The 26,732-nt window shown below is 38.4% G+C and overlaps 1 protein-coding gene across 1 annotated transcript in view; it reads left to right on the top strand.

Annotated features, from left to right (window-relative positions):
- Nucleotides 1-1,758: 1,758 nt before the first annotated feature.
- LOC129453399 (probable E3 ubiquitin-protein ligase HECTD4) overlaps nt 1,759-26,732 on the top strand; it is a 73,127-nt gene continuing 48,153 nt past the window's right edge. The window contains exons 1-13 of the mRNA XM_073859600.1: nt 1,759-1,947; nt 12,437-13,026; nt 15,657-15,746; nt 16,018-16,145; nt 20,163-20,271; nt 20,989-21,127; nt 21,243-21,413; nt 23,492-23,684; nt 24,556-24,717; nt 24,888-25,001; nt 25,103-25,243; nt 25,423-25,652; nt 26,043-26,185. Coding sequence (XP_073715701.1) covers nt 1,801-1,947; nt 12,437-13,026; nt 15,657-15,746; nt 16,018-16,145; nt 20,163-20,271; nt 20,989-21,127; nt 21,243-21,413; nt 23,492-23,684; nt 24,556-24,717; nt 24,888-25,001; nt 25,103-25,243; nt 25,423-25,652; nt 26,043-26,185 — 2,357 coding nt within the window. The 5' untranslated portion in view covers nt 1,759-1,800. The remainder of the gene's footprint in view (nt 1,948-12,436; nt 13,027-15,656; nt 15,747-16,017; nt 16,146-20,162; nt 20,272-20,988; nt 21,128-21,242; nt 21,414-23,491; nt 23,685-24,555; nt 24,718-24,887; nt 25,002-25,102; nt 25,244-25,422; nt 25,653-26,042; nt 26,186-26,732) is intronic.

The following is a 26,732-nucleotide window of genomic DNA, read 5'->3' as shown; positions in this document are numbered from 1 at the left end:
TTGATCATTTACTTTATCGTGACCTGACTATTAAAACATGTTATGAGATATCGCCACTGATATATTTATAAGCAGCATGCAAAAACATATCTCTGACACTTATAAAACACCGTTTTGTATAGTACTGACAAGAACAAAGTTTAATAATAATAATAATCGAGTGCTCGTATCGCGTTAAGAATAAATGAGAAAGCAACAGTAACGTTTCACAAGTATAGTTTTATTAACTTTTACCTCGCGCCAAAACAATAACAAACACAAAAGACACTAAATATGAATAAAAAAACAAGTACAAGTTTGATCATGACACCAAATACTGCTGATTTGATCTCATTTTGACGATCATAAACAAACAAGGCCAACAGGAGAGCCAGGGAATACCTTTCAGAAATGTAGCCCAGAGAGGGCGGTGGTCAGCGGGGCGAGTGAACACTGATGTCCGCTCATGCTTTGGTTCTCATTTGTACCGAATCTCACTAAGCAAACGTTCAAACAGGCGCTATCTTTACTAATCGACTGCAGATTTAAATATAATACAGATACAATCTCGACTGAACTAATCTTAAAACTACACTTTGTGACCAAGAAACGGTAATATAAAGAAACGGCTTTTCCGTCCATTGAGTTGTTATGAGCTTCAAAGCAGCCGAAAGTTTTACCTGTCATTCTGGCCGCCCTCAAATCCGTGGCGGAAGAAGTAGTTCTCAAACAAAGAGGCTTTTAAAATAACTCCGTTGTTGTTTTCTAGTTTTCGTTTTTCAAACGTGTGCCGTCGAACTGTTGTATAAAAGCAATATCGCTCTCGGAGTCGTGCGATATAGCTCTATATCATCACGGCTGTGATTGCCTCCGGCACTCGGCCTGCGGCCTCGTGCCTCTGGCCTAATCACAGCCGTGATGATATAGAGCTATATCACACTCCTACTCGAGCGATATTGCTTAAATATTTGATATTTTATATTATATATAGATAAAAAATATATACATAAAAAAATATATATACATACATACATTACATGTATCATCATGTATGTATGTATTTATATTTACAAAATAATTACACACAGTGCGCACACACATATATTATGCAAAAACGAACTTTTTTGTATGCGATTAATCTTTTGACAGCCCTTATTTTGACGTGACGCATGATGCACATGGTTCACATGACTCAACGAACACATATTTTGCCATGATGAGCAACACACGACACTCCAAACACATATTTTAAATTTGCGCCCCTCGGAGAAGTCACCAGCCGTCACTGATGGGTTGTAAAATTAGAAATGTATTTGTTGCCACTGAAATACATTTTGAAAAAAAAATGTTTATTTATGAAGGTTAAAACTAAATATACAAAGTCAAAAATATATTTAATTAAGCTTTACTTTCTACAGAATGTATTTAGCATGTATTAGCCAGAGAAATGTTTGTTGTAGGTACAGTAGTACATAAATAATTAACCATGAACATTACCAGTGCCAAAAACATTTATTATAAATAATACCAATACTATAAACTATTATTTAATAAAAAATACAACAACGTTAATGTATTATGTTAATATTGAAGCGTTAGCATTAATGCAGAATGAGAGGTGTGATTAGGAGGAGGGGGTCGAGACTCTAAAGGGTTAACGTGGCGCGGCCTCGCATGGGCGTCGTTCATCTGACGCGCACTGATGATGCGTTGTGCTGGCAGCTGAATGTCTGTCGCCGGCTCGGACTCAGATCGGATCGTAACCTACAGTGAATTTGATGTTTGAGGAGTTTGCTGTTGTTGTTGTCGGAGGAGAGAGACATGGGCTCGTGCGCCGTGGATTCCTCTCAGTGGCTGTCAGTGAAGGAGGAGACGATCTTCCTCCACGATGGACTCATTCGGGTCACGGACCTTGCGGAGCTGCCCAGTGAGATTGGAGTGTCTGAGCAAGCAGAATGTGAACAGGAGGTTTGTGTTTATTGTTTATATACCATACTCGTTCATTTAGTGTATTCGTCTGCGTCGTGGTCAGTGACATTAACTATAAACTTCAATTAATCGTCTGTGCTGTCAAGCTAACTGGACTGTGGTACTGAATCATGCTCGGTCAGGAGAGTAACTTAACGTTATTTCAGATTACGGCTCTTTTATTGACATGTTTTAGTTGTAGATCTTTAAATAAAGCAGATGTTAAGTTGTTTTAGCGGTGTTAAATCGTGCAGTGTGCTCGTGACGTTTACGTCAGTTTGTTTACTAGCTCGCGCAGTGTTGTCAAGCCCGTTATCAGATTATTGTCGAGCAGAAAACTGTTAACCGATTTGCCTCGGGGATGTTATTTGTAAAGAGGCTTATTTGCATAACAGGCTGTTATAAACTGTTTTTGAAAGCTTTCAGGTTTGTGTCTCTCTGGATATTTGACGTGTTAGCATAGCAGCTAGCAAGAGAGTTGAAGCAAGGTTCATAGCGTTTGTTTTTACGTGCTTGTGTGCCTTTTACAGATTACATGCTGTTAAAGGTGCAATGTATAATTTTCATAAGGATCTCTTGACCAAAATGCAATATAATATACATAACTATATTTTCAGTTGTGTATAAAGACCTTAAATAATGAACTATATTGTTTTTATTTACCTTAGAATAAGTCGTTTCATCCACATACACCGCAGGTCCCCTTACATGGAAGTAGCCATTTTGTGCCACCATGTTTTTAAAGTAGCCCTAAATGGATAAAGTACTCCACAGAGTCAGTTTTGTCACTACATTAGGTGTTTTCGGCTTCATGCGGCGCCGTGCAGACCGTTTGGCGAGGTTTGCCGCTTGCAGTCGATGGATGAGTTAAAGACGGAGCCGTCGAGTCGCACACCTGCTGCTTGCCGTAGTGACGTGTGCGTTAGTGTTGGGTGATATGCCCCATTTTGAGATCGTTCTATCGTCAGCCTGTGAGATCAACAATAGACCTTTTACGCACTTCCGCATTTTTCGACTGGAAATACGTCATCAAAGTGTATGACAACTTCCTGTTATCGTAGCGGCAGATACGAAAAATAGCAGAGTCAAAGAGTCGCCGTTTCTGTAGTGTTCAAGGCTGTTCGTCTTCCAACCAGAAACAGGCCTACCTTTATAATAGTTTATAATAGTATATAATAGTAACAGTAAGTGAAGAAAGGGCCGCAGCAAGAAGAGTGAACACGCAAGAACGGGAAATTTTTGCCAACCGCCATTCTGTCTATATTAAAACCTCCAGTTTGTGAGGCTCCTCGTTCTCTCTCATTGACCTGAACCATCTACTTCTCAGTACTACCTGTACCTGTAGTATATTTGTTACTTAAACCGCATGTAACAAGGAAACATTGCATGTTATCTCATATAGAAATACACAACTTTGCAGCAGACTGCTAGTAACATTTACCTAGCACAGCAGCTACACCAAATGACTGGTTGTTATGTTAACCTCATGTCATCTCACTTAAACATAACTTACACACGACATATTCACTGCGATGTGTTAAATCTTATATTACAAATTCACAACCCCTAGATTTACAATTAACGTAAACGGAGTTATAGCCGGTTTTGTAGCTAAAGCTTACCTTGATAATTGTGGATAAACTCCGCGCGGAAGAATTTATATCCCTTATCCAGTTTGTTCCCTTTAGTGGACGAATGTATACCCACACTCTTCACCACATCGGTGCTGGTGAACTTCGGTAGACAAGTTAGGAAAGTCGGAAACACTCTAGCTGCCATTTCTCCACCAACAACAAAGCTTATACCGGAATTGCGTTTACACGTTGTTGACGTATTTCCGGTTTTTGCGTAAATGGTCTATACACTGTAGTATCGGGGGGCAGTCCCGGCGCCATGGGCGGGCTTTAGGGGGCCGGGCCCGCCCTGTGAGTCACTAGTGCCCGCCCTGGACGAACCTGCGGTCTCCCTTCACCTGTTCACCAGGGGCCGGTTGCACCAGCTGTGCGTAAGTTACCACGTAGCTTAGTTACGACGTAAATGGGCACTAAGTTACAACTTACGCATTAGTAAATGTTTTTGCGTTGCACCATAAAACTTAGTTTAAACGTAACAATACGTTGTAACTAAATATTTACGGAAGCCTCTGTCCATGAATAACGCTTGGAATAAGATGTCAGAGAGATTATATTACATCGATGAGCTCGTATAAATTATAAAGAGCCGCAAGTTCGTCAACGAGTTTTCAAGAACTGTTTAATTTTCTGTGTATCCATCAATTAAAATAAGATTTAAAATTTCTTCCTGTTTATTTTCTCCTCCATGTGTGGGATAGATATTTTAATTAAAAGTGTAATGTTTTGAATTCGATAACGTTTGCTTTAACGTCTTTTTTAACTTTCATTTTAGGCGAGACAAAAATGAGTTTGAAATTACGTACTGTTCAGACTATTTTTCTGTTTACCCATTATAAGGCTTGTGATTGGGTTAAGAAAAATAGACGTCATTCTATGCGACAACGCAATACTTTACGGAGAGCTTACGACCTACTAGCTACGTTCTGCCTTAAGAACAAATGGTGCAACCGAATTAAGTAAAGAGTTAGTTATAAACTAGCTAGTAGTTACTAAGCCTCTAGTTTGGACTTTACGTCCCAGTTTAAGTAAGAACTTACGAACGACTGGTGCAACCCTACCCAGCTCCATGTTTTTATCAATAGGCCACTGTTATTAATTAAAAGTTATTGTTTTGTACACATATAACTCATGAATAAAAATAAAAATGTGTTTGGTCTGATTTAAAAAATATATATTTTAAACGAATTTGATTGGTTTGTCAGTAGTGAACGCGGAAATGTTTGGTTGTTTGCTAAGCGCGCCACGGCTTAATGTTAAGACATGATGGAGTGCTGCCTGCAGTGAGACTGACACGTTATGGTTCTGCTGTTATCTTTCACTATTTTCGCTGCTGAAACAACAAAAACAGTCAACATTGCGTCTAAAATGTAAGTGGCTTAATATTAATTACTTGTAGTGAACTGTCATTAAATCTGTCACATTTTCAACCGTGATATGATGCTGCTTAACTGTATCATGTTGTTATTAAAAAATCCACATTTTTACCGCAGTATGTTTAACCCACTTTGTTAACACACTTTGTGTTTGCTGTGGTTATTTGTTTAACTTTGCGTTTTTACATTATGCACTTTCGGTCGCCATTGATTAAAGGATGCAGAATCATTATCCTGTTTTGGTGATTGTTATTGGCGTTTTTAATCATACTAGGCTACTTGTTCGGTCGAGCAAGTAAAATTCTCTTTCACTTGGCCTTTTAAAAAATACACTTGTATCTGATATTAACCGGACAAGCGTTGATGTCGAGCCCTGCGACGTGTTTTATTTGCATTTAGATTGCTTCAGTAAGCTAGGTCCAATCTTTACGACTTCTCCGTATTGCGTTAATGAAGAGGTATGTTAGTTCTTCCTCGCTTTTTTGTCCACTTAATGCATAACTAATGATATTATGCATTGCAGTGACGTTGCTCTCATTTGTGCCCCCCCCCTAAAAAATGAAATGCCCGTCCGTGAATTTGTGTCTGGCGCCGGGTCTGTCGGGGGGCGGGGCAGTAGTTTACTCATTTATTTATTTGTTTATTTTTTATTTATTTATGACAAGTCATTTGACTAGTGGACAAAAAAAGCAAGGGCAACACTGTCATGACCGCAACCTTATTAAAACTGATGCCATTAATCCAAGTGCATCATTAAAGCACAGGCGCTTAGACATTTCCTGCGTGCCTGGGAGTGGGAACAACAAACTCGCTGATTTTAACCCCCCTGCGCTCCTAACAACCTCTTTAGTGCAAGGAAATGTTAGAGCCGCATAGGGATGGGCGATATGGCCTAAAATCCATATTGCGTTATACATTGCAGCCTCTTGCGATAGCGATATGTATTGCGATATAATAATTTAAATAGACTCGTTTCAGAACAGGTTATATAGACCGTTACAAAAGCCAAACTGCTAAAAAAAGTAAGTAAAAGAAAACCGTTATGGCCAGATTAGTCTTGTTACTTCTCTTAGCTGGAACTTTTGCCTGACACACTCTACAGCAGGGGTGTCCAGACTTTTTTGTCTGGTGATCTACTTTTAAAATGATAAAGCCGACATGATCTATCTGCTAAAAAACACAGTTAATTATTTTTAGAACACTAAACACTTTAAATGCTTGTGGGGACTATACTGCATATATATACAATTACTAGACCATAATGCCAATTTCGCGCGTGGAGCAGCAGTTAACTTATGTAACTTATGGCTTAAATCCAAAAAATAGATGTTGCATCTGTCTTTTTCACGAGTTCCTCTGTTTCGCTGACGCTTTCATCCATGTTTATTTGGCTGCAACTTGTGGCTCTAAAGTTCGCGGGTAGATTGTGTCATCAACACGCATTATCGCGATAGTGCAATAGATTTAAAATCTCTATCGTATGCCAATTTTCTATCGTTTATATTGCATATAGTTTATATTGCCCATCCCTAGAGCCGCACATGAGCTTGTAATGAAGAGTCAGAATCATGCGCATTACATGTTCAGGTGCTAGAAGGAGTCCATGGCGCGCATAAGTCCAGATGTGTGCGAGAAGGAATCCGTACACCTTAGGTTTGTTTTAGGGATGCACCGATAGGATTTTTTTGGGCCGATACTGATTTAAACAGACAACTTCTGGACGATACCAATGCCGATACCGATATTAAACACTTGTATACAACAGTTGGTCTATTAGCTAGTATATTTCTGCATCAAATTATTTTTACTGAACATGGATTGGATCTAATTAACATTCAACTGACCAACATAATAAAATAAGCTAAAACAAATATAAGACAGCATGACAACCTTCAAAGGTGGTTTTTGCTATTTAGCATTTATTTTATTAACAACATCAACTCATTTTTTACATATAATGGATTTCTTGATGCAGTTAATTAATAAACAATCGGTATCGGCCTTTCTTGTGCTATTGCCGATATGCCGATGGTTTCAAATTCATCAAAAATCGGCAGATAAATATCAGTGGCCGATACATTGGTGGCCGATACATCAGTGCATCACTAGTTTGTTTATACTCATGCTTTGGTCCTCAACAAACGTCCCACAAGTAGGGCCCTATAATTTCCGCGATCACGGAATCGCGGACGGAATCACGGAATTGGCTAATTAACACGGAATCTAGTATTAACGCGGAATTTTGCGGAATTTTAAATTTTTTGAATAAAATTATGTATTTTTGTGGGAGACGAACGTATATCTGGGGGAAATGCAGACCGCAGGAAGTAAATCTGGGCGACACGCCCCCTCCCGTCGTTTAAGACCCCCTCCAAAACACTGAAACCATGGCGAAGCGGCTCTCCACGACTCTGCTTTCGTCAGCAAAAAAATTAAGAAATTCGACGCTAAGCACTTAGTTCCGAGCAGGTCTCACATGACTTTTATGTGACCGGAGAACTGTTATTTTGGAAGTTTTGTCAACACTCTGTTCACGGTGAGCGCAAAGATACATGCACTCTCTCATCCACGTCTGTCTCACTGTACCTCTCTCACATGCACGCGCTCACGGATCTGTCCGAAGTGCGAACACAAATCCTCATGTATTTGTTCAGTTTTATGCATTTCAAGCGAGCTGAGGCAAACTAACTATCCCTCGCATCGCATTTAAAATATAATCATCTGCATCATGGCGCCGCTCTCTGTCTCTCTTTCGCTCGCACGTGCACGAGCTGCGTGCTCATGCTGTCCGAAGTCAGATCACTATTCTGTGTATGTTTGTAAAGTTATATGCAGCATTTCAAGCGATTGTGTATAAAATATGGATCGCGTTCCGCTGGATTGATGTGTTTAAGGCACTTCTGAAGGCACCACTGCTTTGACACTTGTTGTAGCCTCCTGCAACAACACTAAACAATGCATTGAATTGAGTTGTGTGTGCACGCGCGCGCGTGTATGTGCGTAAATGCATCTTTAAGCCTAGTTTATAGTCGCCGCGTCCGCAAGAGCGCGTTGGTGCGCGCGGCAAAAATGACGTCAACGCGGAGTGGGCGGTCGCGCGCGTTGGGTGCGCGAGACCCCATTTCGCGTGGCGCTGTGCACGGCATTTTTTGTAACTTTCCGCGCGGCTCCGCATCCGAAAATGACCGAACTCGAGGCGATTCTGTCCGAGCAGGCAAGCCTGTGACGTATCTCTTTGATAAATCCAAGCAAAACAATGTATATATTTATCTGACACTCTGGAAGTAAAGTATGGAAACTTTGCAGTTTAAAACACGAATTATTTTACATGAATCAGAATGTTTGGCTTATATTTGTATTGAATGAACCACTGGATGAGGAATAAAATATAAACCTTAAGATGTCTGTACTGTTTGTTTAGTAACGTTAATGAAATGATAATGTTTAATAAAGACATATTTAAAAGATTGTTGTTTTATTCATGTTCTCATATTTATATATATCAAACTCTAATGTTAAAAGCACTAGGGTTGTTCCAGCGGACGACTTCTTCTATCCTCTTCTTTGTGTTTGTTTTTGACTTTATTGCTCGCGTCGCCGCCTGGTGGTTAAAAAAATAGTGCAACGGCGAGCGCGTTAACTATAAACGCCTCGTCCGTTTGGTGAGACGCGCGCGCGATCCGCGGAGGCTTGCGTTGCGGACCAAAGCGCGAGTATAACCAGCCCTTTAGTCATAGTCATCATTAAGTAATCCTGTTATCCAGTTTTTCCCCAAATCATTTACATTTTAATCATTAACATTAAAGGCACACTCTTTTTATGACTAAAATAACAGTAAAGGGTAAAAAATATAATTGCCAAAAATTAAAATGGAATTTGCAAAAATTAAAACGGAGAAAACGGAATTTGGGAAAAAATAAAACGGATTTTATAGGGCCCTACACAAGCCCACAAACCCTCTCATGCGAGGAAAAGCACGCAATGCGCATGTTAATGTGAAACTATGATGCTTATAATAATAACCATAGGCAATTATCATTTATCAAACACAACCCTGGTGTGTCGTGTTTTTTTTAGCAAGCATGAAGTCAATTAGATGGTGAATTTGTTAAAAACAAACCTCAAAAAAGTTGCAATCTAACTTTTTAATTGCTGCTATACTGTATGCCTGAAAACAACAGGAAACATAAGCCTATATTATTAAAATACCGATAGAGTTTGGTCTTTCACTTAACCTGTTATAAAAACATGATTTTATAATGTTTATTAGTGTAACATGAAGCACACGTGATTGTTGTCATCAGTGAGGTGACCAATCACAAAGAGCTGTATCCTCATCAGAACTCTGGTTTTGAAGGACAATTTATTGAGGTTAAACTGAACACACATCTGAACAGGTTTGTAGTAGAGTACACTGGTGCATGATCCCTCAGAAGTATGCAATTTCTGACATGTTTGCTCATGAGTACTTTGTTCTGCAGCCTTCCTTCACTTGAGCCATAAATGTCATCTAACCAATCACTGTAGCCACAGGAAGAAATACTGATATCACTGAATAGACTACAACCTATAAAACACACCTATAATAATGCAGTATCTATCACCGTAACATAATGATCTACAGTGTTATTATAATTATTATTATTGCATTTCTCTAAGGTTTCTTTGCATTCATTTGTATATAGATATTTCCCGAAAGCCCCTCTCCATAGAAAGCTGTTGTTGTAGTCACTTTTGTGTTATTGCCTGACAGATGTGTGTTTATCAGTAGCAGGTGTTTTTCACTACAGAGAAGTCCACACTCTTCCCCTGAACGTGTGAGATTTTCATTGGGTTTGTTATAGGGCTGGGCGATTTTCCAGATTTTTTCAATTAATTACAATTTACGTTTTGACACAATTTTAATTTTATTTAAGTAGAGAAATCAAGATTTTGAATTTATGTTTGTTACAGTCCAAGTTAAACAGTGCAGACATCATCTGATTACAGCAGGTAATTCTGTTATATTTGCCACCCAGGCAAAATTTCGGAACTCCAAAACCAATTAGGCTATATTTTTTATGCGCTTTTGTTCTGTGTACGCTGTGGGAGTAATAGAGACCACGTCTCTAAAAAAGAAATAATAGTTGAATTATTTTGTTTAACGTGAGGTGAGATTATGTCTGTGAACTTAAACTACAATCAAATACAACAAAACATTATAAAAATGCCTGAACATGCAGTATCTGTAGGTTTTAGATCTAGTTTTAACATTTAGGCTACCATTATATTTCGAAACAATGCCTAATTTCTGCAGATATTTTAAAAAAGTAAATTTATTTTATATTTATGCCATGTTGATATTTAGTGCACTTGAATAAGAACTTTAGTTTCTTTAACCAGATGTTCTTGCATTTATATAAAGAATGTTACCGGAAAGAGAAATGTTACTGCAGTATTGTTGTAGTTGTGTTTTAAGTTGACTAGTAAAAAAAGCGAAAATCGAATCTTGAATCGGTCAAATGTTCTAAAAAAATCTAGATTAAAGTTTTTGCCAAATCGCCCAGCCCTAGTTTTATTTGCTCTGTATTGAAAGAATTCTCACTTACTTACAAATAAGAGATTTACACATTTGATCCATCTTGGTCATGCAGATACTATATTTTGTTATTTTTAAAGCTCACCAGACAACACATTTCATTCATACTGATGTAAAAAGCAAAGCATCTGATAATACACATTTTACATGTCAGATATCAATGAAAACACGGCCAATGGAAATTTACGTGTTTGCATTGGTCGTTTTTTAATTCGTAATGTCAATTTGCGCAATTTGAATGGTAATGGAAATGCAGCTAGTGTTACAGTAAAGAGTGTGCATACTTATACTGAAAGATTTCTATTTTAAGCTCTGGGATGTCTATTTGAGATGAAATGATTGCAATTTTCTTGTCCGATTCCGATTTCTCTGTAGGTGTGAACAGCCGATACCAATTTTCGCCAATTCCTATTTTCTTTCTAAAAAAAACTATAATTGACAGCATAAAAAAAAATCCACTTTTCTTTAATAAAAAACTTTATTTTCATCATAAAATAAATTATTAAACATTGCACTTTCACCTAAACTGCATTAAATTACAGGATCTTCTTTCATTTAAACAGATCTCAAAATAAAGGGCTCTCAGACTCAGTCAGGGACGGAAATAAATTAAAGGGGACATATCATGAAAATCTGACTTTTTCCATGTTTAAGTGCTATAATTGGGTCCCCAGTGCTTCTATCAAACTAGAAAATATGAAAAAGATCAAGCCAAGTAACTTAGTTTTGGTAAACCATTCTCTGCAAGCATGTAAAGAAATTGCTCATTGAGATTTGGTTCCCCTTGTGATGTCAGAAGGGGTTTGTATTATAATACTACCGCCCCTTAATCTGCACTATCCAACCACGGTCCTTTTTTGCAACAGTAGTTCTGCCCAAAATGTACACTGAGGTCAGACGTAAGATGTCCAACCAGCTTACATGTTGTGCAGTTGTATATTTTCAAACAGGGAGGAATTTTCTTTAAATTTCTTAGAATTTTGAGTTATTAATAAAGGTGATCATGATGTCTCACATGAGACTTTGACTTGAATGTAAACATTTCTTCCGCTTTGTAGAAAATACAAAGATATTTAGCATATACCGACATTCATCCCAAAATTATGTGAATTGTGAGATGTGAATTTGGGTCAATATCGAAATATTGCTCAGTTGGTAGCTCATTGTGCCAGCAGCTTAAATTTCATTGGTTTGATTTTTCAGTGCGCAGTTTAAATGCACTGTAGGCCGCTTTGTATAAAAGCGTCTGCAAATCTAGATAAATGTGAAAGTAATGTTATACAGTAGTTTGCCAGTCATTGACCGTGTGATGGCTTCACTGGAGTATAGGTGAACTGTAGTTTGATCGCAGCTTGCAGGCTGCAGCATTTGCAATCTGAGCTTCTTGGATGCGGTTTGTAACCCAATCAGAACTCTGTTTTATCGCTATATAAACCAGTAGTGATATATGGATGCCTAAAGAAAACAACAACAAATACAGGCACTTGTATAGACCCTACTTACAGTTAGGCCTACTAGTTTAACAGGTTTATATTTTATAAGTGACATACAAAGCAGGAATGCTATATAGATGCATAAATTAATAATGCCAAATACACAAAGACTCAGCAGCTCAGTAAATATCACGAATTAGAAATAAAGTCAGACAATAATCATAAAAACTTTCCTTAAATCAAGTTGTGAGCACCGTTAAGGTTATGGGTTCAATATCCAGATAATGCTCATAATCTTGATCGTCCTGTGAGTAGTTCTGATCGATGCTAATGCAGTTTGTAGTTTTGCAGAAATGAGCTTTTTTTTGTCATATCTTGCCTGTTTTGGTATGTTCGCTTTTATGGTATGTTTAAAATGGTAATGGAATGTTATTTAAATCATGTTACTCACTCCTACAATGTGTTACTCAGATCTTGACCTTCGAGACGAAGAATCCAGCAGAGCTGTCCGAGCGCCTGCGAGCGATCTGCGGAAACCAAAGCAATGCCTACGCGAGACTGTTGGAGTACCGCCTCAATGCGCTGCGAGGACTCTGGGGCGCACAGCGACAGCTCGCCTTGGAGGAACAACAGGAGCACGAGGGGGCATCAGGAAGTCACGGAGGAGCCGATGACGAGACTGTGAACCTCCTGAAGAGACAGGGCTTCTTACAGCATCACCACCATCCTCACCACTCGTCTATACCCAGCGGCAGCGATCAGGCGCCCTTCACCTCGCGAGTCGGCCTCCTTTTGGTCTTTCCGCTACTGCAGTCGCAAACCCGACACGACCCGTCGCTCTGCGGCGTCACGGCGGAGGTCCTGCTCGCTTGCCTGCGCGACTGCCAGCCGCTCAGCCTCGGCAAGGAGCCTGTGGACTGTCTGAACGGTCTGGAGAGGTTACTGTGCTCCTGGCTGGAGGGGGGGAACGATCTGGAGGGTTCGATACAGGGACGCCCACTGCTCACCCAGCAGCAGAGACAGAACGCGGCCGCTGCGCTGGTGGCTTTAGCATGTGCCCGGTGAGTACGGCAGACCGTTATAGTATTTAATTGATGAAACAAGCTGGTGAATGACATATTTGTTACTTCGGACACATTTGCATTACAACTGTTGTAATAAAAATTGAAAAGTTTTTTATTTGTAAAAACATTTACGTACACCAATGTTGTCAAAACACATGAATTATGTATGCCAATCTAGTAGTTGTTGATGTTACTTATAATATACACATTATTTGACGGCGTGATAAATACAAACACAATCAAGATTGAGCAGTTTTGTTTGGACAAACAATAAGGTAGGTTTATCTTTACAAGTGACCCAATCTTGAGTAGTAGTTGTCTGATAAAACATGAGCGAGGAGGTTAAGTCATCCTGCAGCCAGCCCCCGCCGGCTGCTCAGTGGCTGCAGCCAGCCGCCGCCAGCTGCTCATTGGCTGCAGCCAGCCGCCGCCGGCTGCTCATTGGCTGCAGCATCTTGCTTTTATACTGTAGGCTCTCATTTTGCTGGCAGCAGTTAAAACCTCCGCGAAATATGCTGACGTTGTATTGTTTCTATTAATTTATCTAATTCATCTATATGCACAAAGACAATAGGACCTTTTTGTTTTATAGAGTTGACTAAGAGAGCGAAAGTTACAGCAGCCGCGAGGACAGTTGAAAGTGCAGGCAGTGACAGTCAGTCGCATGAAGGAGTCAGATTGGTCGAGGGCACGCAAAGCACTTTGTTAAAAAAAATACTTCTATACGTATTATATAAATTTATACGCATATGTACTTATATTAATAAAAGTATGATTAGTTCAGTAACTTCAGTTTGAAATTCCTTATTTTTATTATTAAGTAAAATAAAGAAAACTATTATTGTATGAACTATTATTGTATAAAGTATAAAATACTATACGTATTATATCAATTTATTTATAAGCATATGTACTTATATTAATATGATTGATTCAGTTTGAAATTCATTGTCTTTTATTATTAAATAAAATTAATAAATAAAACTATTATTGGATGAACCCCCCCCCCCCCCCCGTCCCGAATTTCAGCCAATATCATCTGGTCACCCTAGGTGTAACGATTAATCGTGCAAATGCGTGTTTTCTCAATGAATGAATTTTAATGAACATCCAAAAGCCAGGGGGCGCTCTCGTGCAGAAACTTTCTTTGTGCCACAGAATAAGTAGCATTACAAACGCTATTCCAGGAAATGTCTACAGGAATATTTATATTGCTGTGCTTCAAATAGTTTCAGGTATTTTCATGATAATAAAGAATATTTTGAATGATTTTGTTTTACGAGTGTTGCTTTTTTAAATGCAGCCTTGCGATTCAGAATTGATTTCAGACAGGCATTTTTAATGGGACACACGATTAATCGTTACAGCCCTATTCAGTAGCATAATACAACAGCACGTCACACGCGGTTTATGATCAAATCAGTAAAACCTGTATGCGCCTGGTTTCACGAGAGAGAAATTGTGATTACAAGCAAACTTTATGCATACAAAATCCACGAAGTGCACGATTACAAAAACAATACACATTGTTTTACGTCACTGTGGGATGTGTGTAAACGCCTGCACAGATTAAGGAAAATCTTAAATTAACCCAAAATTAAATGATCTTCAGAAAATTCCTGGACAAATTTTCTGTATATTTACTGTAATCTGTCTGTGAAAAGGGCTTTGGAAAAGCGTTAAAGGTCCCGTTTCTCCTGATCCCTTTTTCAAACTTTAGTTAGTGTGAAATGTTGCTGTTAGAGCATAAATAATAACTCATAATAATAATTATAATAAAAAAAGTTTAATAAATAATAAAGCTTGTTACGTATTTATGAACACTGCTTTTTTACACACCAAACATAAGCACATATTATATTTCACATCATAAACACAATCATAGCATCAAAAACAGGAAAAAGGGGACCTATAATAAACTCTGTAGTATCAGCACAAATATGGTCCTGTAGGCTGACGTTGTTATGGTTGTGAAACGAACGATAAATCATTTCATTTTTAGTGAATAATAGTATGTATGAAAAGTTCCAATCACACTTTGGTGTCACACTTTGAAACCTGTTTTCGACAGTCTGCATTTTCAGGACCCCAAACATCATCGTTGTGTTAAATGAACAGCCAAAACGCATACAAGTTTCCTGGTTTTGGTTGAAAATGTCATGTAAATGGCCCTTTAAAGGAAAACACCACCGTTTTTCAATATTTTACTATGTTCTTACCTCAACTTAGACAAATTAATACATGCCTATCTTTATTCAATGCATGCACTTAATCTTTGTACAGCACATTTGTGAATGTGTTAGCATTTAGCCTAGCGTCATTCATTCCTATGGCTCCAAACAAGGATGAATTTAGAAGCCACCAAACACATTCATAACGCGCTGTACAAAGATTAAGTGCACGCATTGAATAAAGATAGGTATGTATTAATTAGTCCCAGTTGAGGTAAGAACATTGTAAAATATATTGAAAAACTGCGGTGTTTTTTTCTAAACTGAGTGATGAGATAAACTAGCAGGTTTATCCTAATCAATGAAAAGGCTGTGATAATATGGGTGTGCAGTGTGTTTCCAGGCAGTGTAGTGTTTATGGCGTATTGTAAAGGTTTTGATTGTGTCTGATTTTAGGGGATCTCTCAAAACGTTCATCCATACGGTCCACCTGCTGCAAAAACAGACAGACCTCGGTCAACTTCCTGTAGCTGATGTTCTCTATAGGTGAGATGTAATGACTATAACCTTTCATGTTTATAGGGTGTAAAGAAGATTATTAATTTGTATTAATGATTCATATAAAATGTAACCCCTGTATCAGCACTAGTATCAAACATTTGTCTTATGCTTCAAAAAGATTTGTCATTTTGGACAAGTGACAGATGATGTTGTGTTATTTTTTTAAGAACAAAGAGTGGTCAATATATGTATGATATAAATATATACTGTAATGAAGTTTCAGGCATAAATTACAGTTTGAGTTGTGTCCTTACAGACTGTTGCTGCTTGAGGGAGGTCCAGGCTCACCCTCCTGTTTATTAGGAGGTAAACACAGTGTGTCATGGGGTTTTGAGGACATGTTGCCCACCCCAGAGAGCAGTCCTGCAGGAGCCGACAGCAAAGGTAAGGCAGAGATGATGCGGAGGTCATTGAGGTGATTCGGGAAGAGGATTGTGAGTCTGTACAATAACAATGTGGCTGTATCAGTTTTCGTGTTAAAGTAATTACTAGGACTTTATACCGCAGTAAACCGTATTATCACTGTGTATTGGTTTAACTCTTTATTGTTGTTCCTAATTGTTATAAAATAATAAAAAACTAAATGAACATTTAATGTAATTTATAATTAAATGTTAATTTACTTTATAAACAGCTAAATTTTCAGCCTATAGGCAAGGGTTGTGTTCTTAATCTTGACTTATTGATGGAAATTAAGCTACTAAGATTTTAGAGGAATGAAAACAATTATGCTAATAATAATAATAATAATAATAGTAATATTGTGCTAATTAACTAATCATCATGAAGAATCTGGCACAACTCTACTGTACAGTAGTGATGCTCCGATCGATCGGCCGCCGATCGTAATCGGCCGATAACGGCATTAAATGACGCGATCGGCACTCGCTAAATTTGCCGATCTGATGAGCCGATTTTTCTGTTTACTTTTGTCATTATAGTGTTCCTGATGCGGCTGCAATTAGAGACCATTTTACACAGTGCGAGCATTTTGTAACCCATTGCTCATGTGTGACGTGATTTCCCTCTCTGCCTTTACAGAGATATGCGTATTTTCTATGAGGACACGCAACACACACATCTCTGCTACAAATGAACATCGTATACAACACATATCTATCGCGGACAATTGCATCCTCGTGCCGAAAGTTTATTACTTGCATTCGTTTTAAAGTTTTGAAGGTTTAAACTTCCATTTTCTTCACAGCTGCTCTTGCGGACACCCGCCGCACGCATACAAAGCAGCCAGTCATCAGTGCATGTGAAGAGAACGATCTCTCCCACGTCTTAAAGCTGCAGTATCCTAATTCATCTCTCAATAAAATTACTCTCTGCTCATCATTGAAGAATGTTGTACTTCATACGAATGCGTGTATATTTAATTCATACAGTAAAGACTGTGAAGTGTTTTATTTTAATGACTTTTAACAGACATAAACCTTTTTAAAGGCATATTACATTTCTCTTTGCAAGAAGAAATATTTGTTGTGCTTATTTTTTTGATTCTCTATTAAAACAACAATAATATACCTTATTTATATAGTTAGTTTCATTTCTACAAATGGTGCAAACACTGCTAAATTATAGATAAAAGATTCCCATTCCACTGCCATTCTGTGATCGGCACTGATCGGCGATCGGCAGATCATGATCTTGGTGATCGGTAATCGGTGATCGGCCCCAAAAATGCTGATCGGAGCATCTCTAGTGTTAAAGGAATAGTCTACTCATTTTCAATATTAAAATATGTTATTACCTTAACAAAGAACTGTTGAATCATCCCTCTATCATCTGTGTGTGTGCACGTAAGCGCTGGAGCGCGCTGCGACGCTACGATAGCATTTAGCTTAGCCCCATTCATTCAATGGTACCATTTAGAGATAAAGTTAGAAGTGACCAAACACATCAACGTTTTTCCTATTTAAGACGAGTAGTTATACGAGCAAGTTTGGTGGTAGAAAATAAAACGTAGCGGATTTAAAAGAGGAACTATATTTTATGGCGTAATAACACTTTTGGGAGTACTTCGACTCTGCGCAGTAACACCCTCCCTCTCCCATTATGAGAGTGAGAAGGGGAGCGGACTTTTCAGGCGAGTCGAAGTACTCCCAAAAGTGCTATTACGCCATAAAATATAGTTACTTTTTTAAATCCGCTTAGAAAAGCACTACGTTTTATTTTGTACCACCAAACTTGCTCGTATAACTACTCGTCTTAAATAGGAAAAACGTTGATGTGTTTGGTCACTTCTAACTTTATCTCTAAATGGTACCATTGAATGAATGGGGCTAAGCTAAATGCTATCGTAGCGTCGCAGCGCGCTCCAGCGCTTACGTGCACACACGTATTTTTTGCGTCGACGTCGTCGATTACGTCGACGCGTTGTCCCAGCCCATGTATGTATGTATGTATGTATGTATGTATGTATGTATGTATGTATGTATGTATGTATGTATGTATGTATGTATGTATGTATGTATGTATGTATGTATGTATGTATGTATGTATGTATGTATGTATGTATGTATAGGCCGATAAATATTCATATATTTTCACAATGAAAAACTCCCAGACCGCGGACATCTTTTCTTTGCGCTAGACTAGCATACTCTTCTTAAGCCCGCAACACGTGTCATCTTCGTGCTATGTCACAGAAAGCACCAATCAAAACTCCACATGGCCAGCAATGAGCAAGTGAAGTGGTTCAACAAACCAAAATAATCCATCATTTATCGCTTTCATTTATCGGCTTAATTTTGCTATCAGACCGATAACTGATAATATTAAAAATAAGCAGTTATCGGCCGATAACGATATGTCGGCCGATATATCGTGCATCCCTAATTATAACGATAACTTGTTAGAAAATCGTTTTATATTAAAAACAATATAACTATAACAATGAAGATACAATGAACGATATCGTTGTGATTACTTTCTAAACGATCGTTTTTTTTTTCAATAAACCATTGACAGCCAATTAAATCTATTTGAACTTCAAGTGCACGTGTAGTTGAAATGACAGTAGAGAAGCTCATTGCTGAGGTCTGACTGTAACATAAAATGACCTCAGGTATTTAGCGCTAATGGAGTTGCTGTAAAATTTACTTCATAATGTTTTTTTCCTACTACATTGACTACGCAAAAAGTTAAGATATTAGATTACACAAACTACTTGATTTACTGTTTAGAGTTACACAAAACGCGTACATCTGCTGGTTACCCGCTGTGCTACCAAAACAACATATTTACATATTCAGTGATATGTAAACATTGCAAAAGTTTTTATTACAAGATATATCCAATATGAGTTCATGCTATTATAGGCAAGTGCTTTGCGTGAGTGAGCGAATGAGCATAAAGTTAACGTTATGACGTGGACACTAATATAGTTATAGTTCAGGGTTTCCCGCAGAACTTTTCAGTTCAGGGCGGCCCGCCTAAGCTGGGAAAACCCTACCGCCTTAACTAGGTCGTTCAAAAAAATAAAAATAATAATAATAATAATTTGCTGCAAAAAAGTGCAACTCGGAAAATAGCGCGGACGCTCTTCACACAGCGAGCGTGCGTGCACGCGCGCCACACCGCCGAAATGAGATAAAGATGTGGTCCGCCATGTCTGGAGGATAGCCAGTTGGTAAAATGCGTGTTCGTGAGAACTGTAAGTGGACTTATGTTTTAGGGTTATTTAAGCCTGTTATTGTATAAGTCTATAGTTCTTGCAAATTTAAAGTAAGTTAGCTGGTGATTTTGTTGTTTGAGCAACCTGCTAGCCAGGTTTCACGTGCCTGTTGATTAGATATAATGATTGAGCGCTCTTGCTCATGTTATTTATGTCCATTATTTACATGCTACAGTTACACTCCTTTAAGATAATGTCAGTTTTTACCATTTTTGCGCCATCTATCATCGTTCGCCAGACGTTTTACAACATCTGCTTCAGTTTGTGTTTATTAACCCTTTAATTTCACTTCATCACGCAGCTATTCCCATTATAGGTAAAACATTTAATTAATTAATAATCTAGTATGTGTTCATTTTCTGTCATAGTTTCTTCAAAATTAAGTTATTTTTGAGTGTTTTAAATAAAAATATTTTAATTTTCATCATTGATTGCCACGCCGCCCTGCCCTGCCCATCCGCCCAACCCTACCACCTTAACTAACAAAATTTCTGCGGGAAACCCTGTAGTTATTGTTATCGTTATAATGTGAACGGTCCTTTAGTCTTACTTAATAATGTTTGTTGATAAATAACATTACATTAACATCAGTTAGTGCATGATCAATCTGTCAATCTCTGCTTTTTTACTCTTGACTAATAATATTTTTCCTTTCTCAGTTCAGCTGTCTTGGTTAATTTTGAACCCCTGTTTGTCTTTTCTCTCATTGGCTGTCTCAGATGCAGACCTGGGCCGCAGTCTGGCTACAGATGGTTTCTATCTGTACACAACAAACTCTTTTGGGAAGGGTTTAAGCAAGCTGGGCTCTGGGCTGCATGGGACATTGAGGTAACAATGGAGTGATGTACATAACCCGACTGATCTTACTATACTGACTGCATCTCTCAGGTCTCTTACATTTATACTCTTTGATTGATTATCTATCATCACTATCAGTTACACTATCAGTCATCCCTCTATGTTTGTTTCATTCTTTATTCATGAACAAATGATATTTTGTTGAAGTCTGTATGGTGCTTCCCTGTACTTGCTTCATTAAATGATGCCTACATTTGTTATTGTGTTTTCTTTTAAAGGTGCAGTGTGTAATTTTTAGAAGGATCTCTTGAAAGAAATGCAAAATAATATACAAAACTATATTATCAGTGGTGTATAAAAACCTTTTAAAATTAACCGTTATGTTTTTATAACCTTAGAATGAGACGTTTTTATCTACATACACGGAGGGTCCCCTTACATGTAAGTCGCCATTTTGTGCCGCCATGTTTCTACAGAAGCCCTTAACGGACAAACTTTTTTACTAAGGTGTCTCCGATGATGAAATGTTTGTCCGGTGGTGGCTATCGTAGCTTCTTTATGCATTTCAAAAGCGAGGGTTGGGCAGTGGACTGAGCCGTTGGTTGCAATTCGCAACCTCACCACTAGATGCCGTTAAGATTTACACACTGCACCTTTAAGTGTGTACTTATATATATACACACAGTACAGAGTATTGTACACTGAAACAACAGCACATTCATCTGATTTTTATCCTCATTCTCACAGGGGTTTCGTGTACTGTCGGAATGAGGAGTTGGAGGCCGGCTGGGTCGCGTACAGCAGTGGTTATTTACTCCATCGTCCTGCATCCTTTGACACTAAACCTCATCAGCTGTGTCAGATCATCGACCCCTTCACACTGCAGGTACATTCAGCTCTATACCCATAATACCACTGAAGAAGAAGAAACTGAACAAAATCTCAGTCTTTGTGTTAATATCTTAAGGTCTATATGTGAAGGTTTATTGTTTCTGTTGTAGGTTTCACAGATAGTAGCGATGCCCCCTCATCACTTCCCAGCGGGCAGCAGTCTTACCACACTGCGTCTGTGTTCAGATGGCACGTATCTCTACTGGGTGTGGTCACCTGTCAGTCTTAATGAGAAGACTCAGAAAGGGCACTCGGTTTTTATGGACGTCTTCCTGCTGGTGGTATGAACCAGGCTTGAATGCACTTATGTGTTTATCTGTATGCTTATATGTGTTCATTTATTATATTACAATGAATCAGCAGGTCCGGTGGACTCATTTGTGCACTGCTTATATGTCGAACTGACTGTATGATGTACATGATGAAAAACAGTGACCCTGGTTGATTTAAAATATAAACCAGAGTCATCTTTAAAGAGCCAGTAAGATGCAAATTTTAAGCGTCCCATCACTGTTTATAAGTCCCGGACAACAGGTTTAAATGCATGCAAGGTCAAGAAAACACTGTAATTTTCTCAAAATATACATTTAAAATTACCCCATCTCTCAGAGATCCCTAAACGATTCGTGTGAAGCCGTTCGACGACTCAGTCTGCCATTTTACACTAATTTAAGCATTTATGTAAGCTAACCGGACCCTAGCAAAACCGTACGTGCACATGCGTTGGCCGCTTGCTAACGTTACTCCCTGACAGTATATTAAGAGTTTAAACACCGACATCAATACACATCATTCATCATTAATCCAAGCAATAAAAACGATGACAGAAACTAACGTTTTTACACTCATTTAAGCATTATGTAAGCTAACCGGACCATATCAAAACCATAAGTGCATATGCGTTAGCCACCTGCTAACGTGACTCCCTCAGTATACTAAGAGTTTAAACACCGACATTATTTATCATTAATCCAATTAATAAACACGACGAGAGACATTAACATTTTTATACTCATTTTAGCAAGTATGTAGCTAACCAGGCCATAGCCAAAATGTAAACACAAGTGCACATGCGTTAGCCACTTGCTAACGTGACTCTCTGACAGTATATTAAGAGTTTAAACACCAACATCAATACACATCATTCATCATTAGTCCAAGTTATAAAAACGACGACAGACATTAACATTTTTACACTTATTTAAGCAAGTGTAACTTAAGCTGATCGGGACACAGTTTACCTGCAGCATGCGTTGCTAGCGCAGCTTACTGATAAAACATTGCAGTAAACTATTCATTTTAGAACACTCGGGGGAAAATAATCACATAATGTAATAATCATACTTACAGGTTGTGGTTAGGAGATACATGTTGTTCCAAATAAAGTCCCTCCTTGAAAAAGTAATTTTAACCACTGATTCTTCATATATCTTCATCCTTTGGTAGAGAAAATAACACAAACTGAAAGCACAGTGTGATATGATGTTTACACACTAATTAGCTGTGGGCAGGTCATAGTTTTTGTTTCTCCCGCGGGCAAGGCTGTAGGCGGAGATTATTATGCAAAGTGTTCGTATTACGTGTATAAAGTCAGGCAGGAGATTCAATCCATACGACGACTTGTTTCAGCGATTCAGAGTCGGCTCCCTACTTTAACTTTACTTTATTAATCGTGCACTTTTTGGTTCAACTACTTTACACGTTGTTTACATTGATGGACAGCTACATGACACACTGCAATACAGGTCGTTTTCGATTTTGGATCTGTGTGGCTCTTTAACTCTTTCTTGTACAGTTACTATTAATAGTATCTGGTATCTATAACTCCATTAAAGGCGGAGTCCACGATGTTTGAAAAACGCTGTGGAAAAGGAGATGGGCCGACTACCAAAACACACTTATAGCCAATCAGCAGTAAGGAGCGTGTCTACTAACCGACATCCTTGCCGGGTTGCGTATGTGTGGGGCGGGTCTATCAACCGAAGGTCCAGATTCTATTGGGGTAGGGGTGTGTTTGTTTAGGTGATTTCAAATATCAACATTGGCTTTCAAACATCGTGGACTCCGCCTTTAACACAGCATGTTGATCCCAGAACAGTCCCATAAAATTACCAGTGTGCTGTCTCTGTGAAGGCAAACATGTCCCTTAATTGATCCTGGGATTGCATTGCCGTAACATTTCCGGAGTGCATCCTGGAAGACGACAAAAAGTTATGGTTCAGTTCTCTGAAACGGAAGCTTTTCACTATCCGCGCTGAAGCTGAAATTGTTGGCCAACATTTAACAGCACGTCATGAGCTAATTTATGATTCAATCTGAACAATAAAGTTAGTATTAACTTCAGCTTGTTTTTTTTCAGACTGAGGCTGCTGTGTGTGTGGCCAGTCCGATACAAGATCGAGTGATTCTGTCACGGAAGGAAGGCGAATCATCAAAGTGTTTGAATGAATTACTTTTGAGTCGCATGTCTCGCTTTCGAGCATCTCACTCGTCTACACTGGCAGCGCTCACCGGCTCGGCCATCACAAACCCTGTCAAAGAGGAGCAGTCTGGTAATGATGCTGGATGTTGTTTGTGCCCAAGCTGAATTTAATATTGTTTTATTTATTTTTTACAGTAGTTTAATGTTTGTGCTTATTTTTCCTGTTATCGTTATAATTTTTTTGAAGTAGGGCTGCATAACAACTGATCGCAACTAATCGTTTGCAGAATAAAGGTTTTTGTTTACATCATGTAAATGTGTGTATTGTGTATAATAATTATGTATATATAAATACACACAAATGCAAGTATATAATGAGAAAATATTTATGTTTGTATATACATTTTTATATTTATATATAATTTGTATAACCTAATTCTGTGTAACTGGGACCTGTTGTACACAAACGTGAACAATAACACTACTTCGTGTTCAAGGAAAAATATTTGGTTATTATATTTATTGATTCTTCCAAACCCCAAATAGCTGGAAGAAATCTGAAATCCAAGCCAAACTAAAGTTCGGGTCTTAGGAGGTTAATATAAACATAAATTTTTTTTCTAAAAATAATACATGTATGTGTGTGTGTTATTATTATACACAATACACACACGTATATGATATAAACAAAAACTTTTATTCTGCAAATAATTAGTTGCGATTAGTTGTTATGCAACCCTACTTCAGTTTGTTTACTTACGTGCCGTTTTTAAAGAGCATTCGAGCCAATACATGTTAAAGATTGGACTAATAAAATAATGGAACTTTAAATTGTGTTGCTGAATAAATGACAATTTTTAAAGAAAAATCAGAATTGCGTGACCCAAGAACTCAGAGAAAATTAGTTTTATTTTGTGCTCATGGGTTCAAAAGTTAGAACTGGAGAAAATGACAAATTAAAGTAAATCTTTAGGCAGTTAAAAGTGTTATCTTTACTTCAGTGGTGAACACCAGCTGTGGTCTGCCTATAAAAACGCTGAGGAAAAGTCCGATGTATGTGTGTGGAAGTTACCTGGTGATCCTAGCACCGGCTCCGGGTGTAGCTGGTGGTTCTGCCACCCGTTCGCTGTTCGGGGGCTCCAGTGGTCTTTCATCTTTGAAGAGTAAGTTATGTCAGACCTTCAGACTCATTAAGTAGTGTGTTTATGCCAGACAATTTCACATTCAGTTTGTTGACCTCTTCGATGGATCAAGTGAAGGATTTATTGTGTAGCTGTACACCTCACTACTAATCTAATCAGTTTTTAACCTCTCCCTCTCTGTGTTTCACTAGTCTTGGCATCTAGTTTAGTCTTTAACCTTGCTGATGGTCAGTTCAGCAATCGTGCAGACCTGATCGATGCTCCAGGAAGTTCTTTGGGCCGTGGGGCTCAGGTGGCAGGACTGGGTAAGAACCTTAAACAGTGTGACCGTATTTCACTTGTAACCAATCTAGAATTATTTATTGTGATGTTTAATAATTTGTCTTATACATCACGGTTGCTTTAGGAGCGTGTTACGATGCTCTTAACAATTTAATCTGGACTTGCTCTGGTGACTACATGGACCAGTGGTGTAATCCTGGCAATCAGGCCTTCCATCACGTGTGCCAGCGACTCGGTGTCAGTCACGTCATCAGACAGCCTAAAGGTTTGATATGAGCGAGTGTTAATGTTTCTCTACACCATTGATAGTCTTGTGCATATGCATGTGTATTTAAGTAGTTATGTATGCAATAAGTGGGATAATGTATTCATTTTATCATCATCATATCTAGCTAATTTTACATGTGTGGTCCTAATGTGTTTTTAAAACCTCATGTGTGACAGAGGAAATGATTGACACGTCTGAAGTGATAAACCAGCTCCTTCATCACGTCGGTGCGATGTGCATCCATCAGCTGAACGCGCTGGCGGCCAGCAGCGCTTTACACCTCAACACCTTTATAGGAAAACAGCCCATGGAGGCGTGTCACTTCAGCGCTATCTGCGACATCATGGAAAGGGCCATGGTGAAGGGAGACACCGGCATCATACGCTGCATTCTGGTCGTCTTCCAGGTAAAGCATCTGAAAGCATCTAATGTTTCTTTATCATTAACACGTTGCATTAGCAGGGCAAAGGTCATGGCGCGTTCGATCCACAGGGCACACACACACTGATAAAATGTACCTTGAATATATTGTTTTGAAAAAGTTGTTTTAGAAGAAAGTGTCCGCCAAAATTAGTGCAGGAACATTCATTTATGTGTCAAGTCAAGTGCTATAATACTTTCTTATTTACAGATGTGGCTAAGGCAGAGGATAATCCTCAAATTTCTGAATTGCTTTACATGTAATGATGATGATAAATAAATTGTGTGTTTATATGTCTTTGTCATGTGTTTATGAGCCGTGTTGGGTCATGAACATGATCATATTGGTCAACACCTGGTGATTTTTTTCCTGCAGGTGGTGTTTCAGTTCTTCAATCCAAACTGTGAACAGAATCGTGAGAGCATCAGACGTTCGGGACTCTTGCTTTGGCAATTACTGATGGCACCTCTGGATCAGATCAAATCAGAAATCCAGAGAGAAGTGTGTCTCGCTATCAGGTTAGGCTTTTTAGTTCACATTTTACTATTTACAATGTCTATTTTACAAATTGTTAATGAGATCTTACCAAAAGTGCAAATTAAGAGTTTAACTGAAGCATATCATAAATCATATGTTTGAGTGTTTTGTACCTCACTAGCTACGTTTACATGGACACATTTTGCCTCCATCGGATTAAAATTCTTCCGATTAATAAATCCTATCATAGCATTTACATGAACACTTAATAATGTGATCGGATTGATGTGCGTGTTTATGACACAAGATTTACATCAGATTTGATCATTTGACATGCTCACAATGCACAAATATAGTTTAACGCTGTTTCAAGATTTGCTTTGTGCCTCACTGATTATAAAGGAGCAGCAAAAACACCCATTCACGTGTGCTCAAAAAGCGCATTTTACTTCACACGGTGCTGCAGGGACCGTTCGCGAGAGCGAGTCCAAACACACGCGTTTGTGGATCAGAGAATAAATCATGGACTGACCGGACAACGCTGTCTTGTATCACTTTATGGGGAATTGGAAGGATAATAGGAACAAG

Source organism: Misgurnus anguillicaudatus, chromosome 21, assembly GCF_027580225.2.
Source record: "Misgurnus anguillicaudatus chromosome 21, ASM2758022v2, whole genome shotgun sequence".
NCBI lineage: Eukaryota > Metazoa > Chordata > Actinopteri > Cypriniformes > Cobitidae > Misgurnus > Misgurnus anguillicaudatus.
The sequence above is the reverse complement of the archived record's forward strand: the minus strand, read 5'-3'. Positions and strand labels throughout refer to the sequence as shown.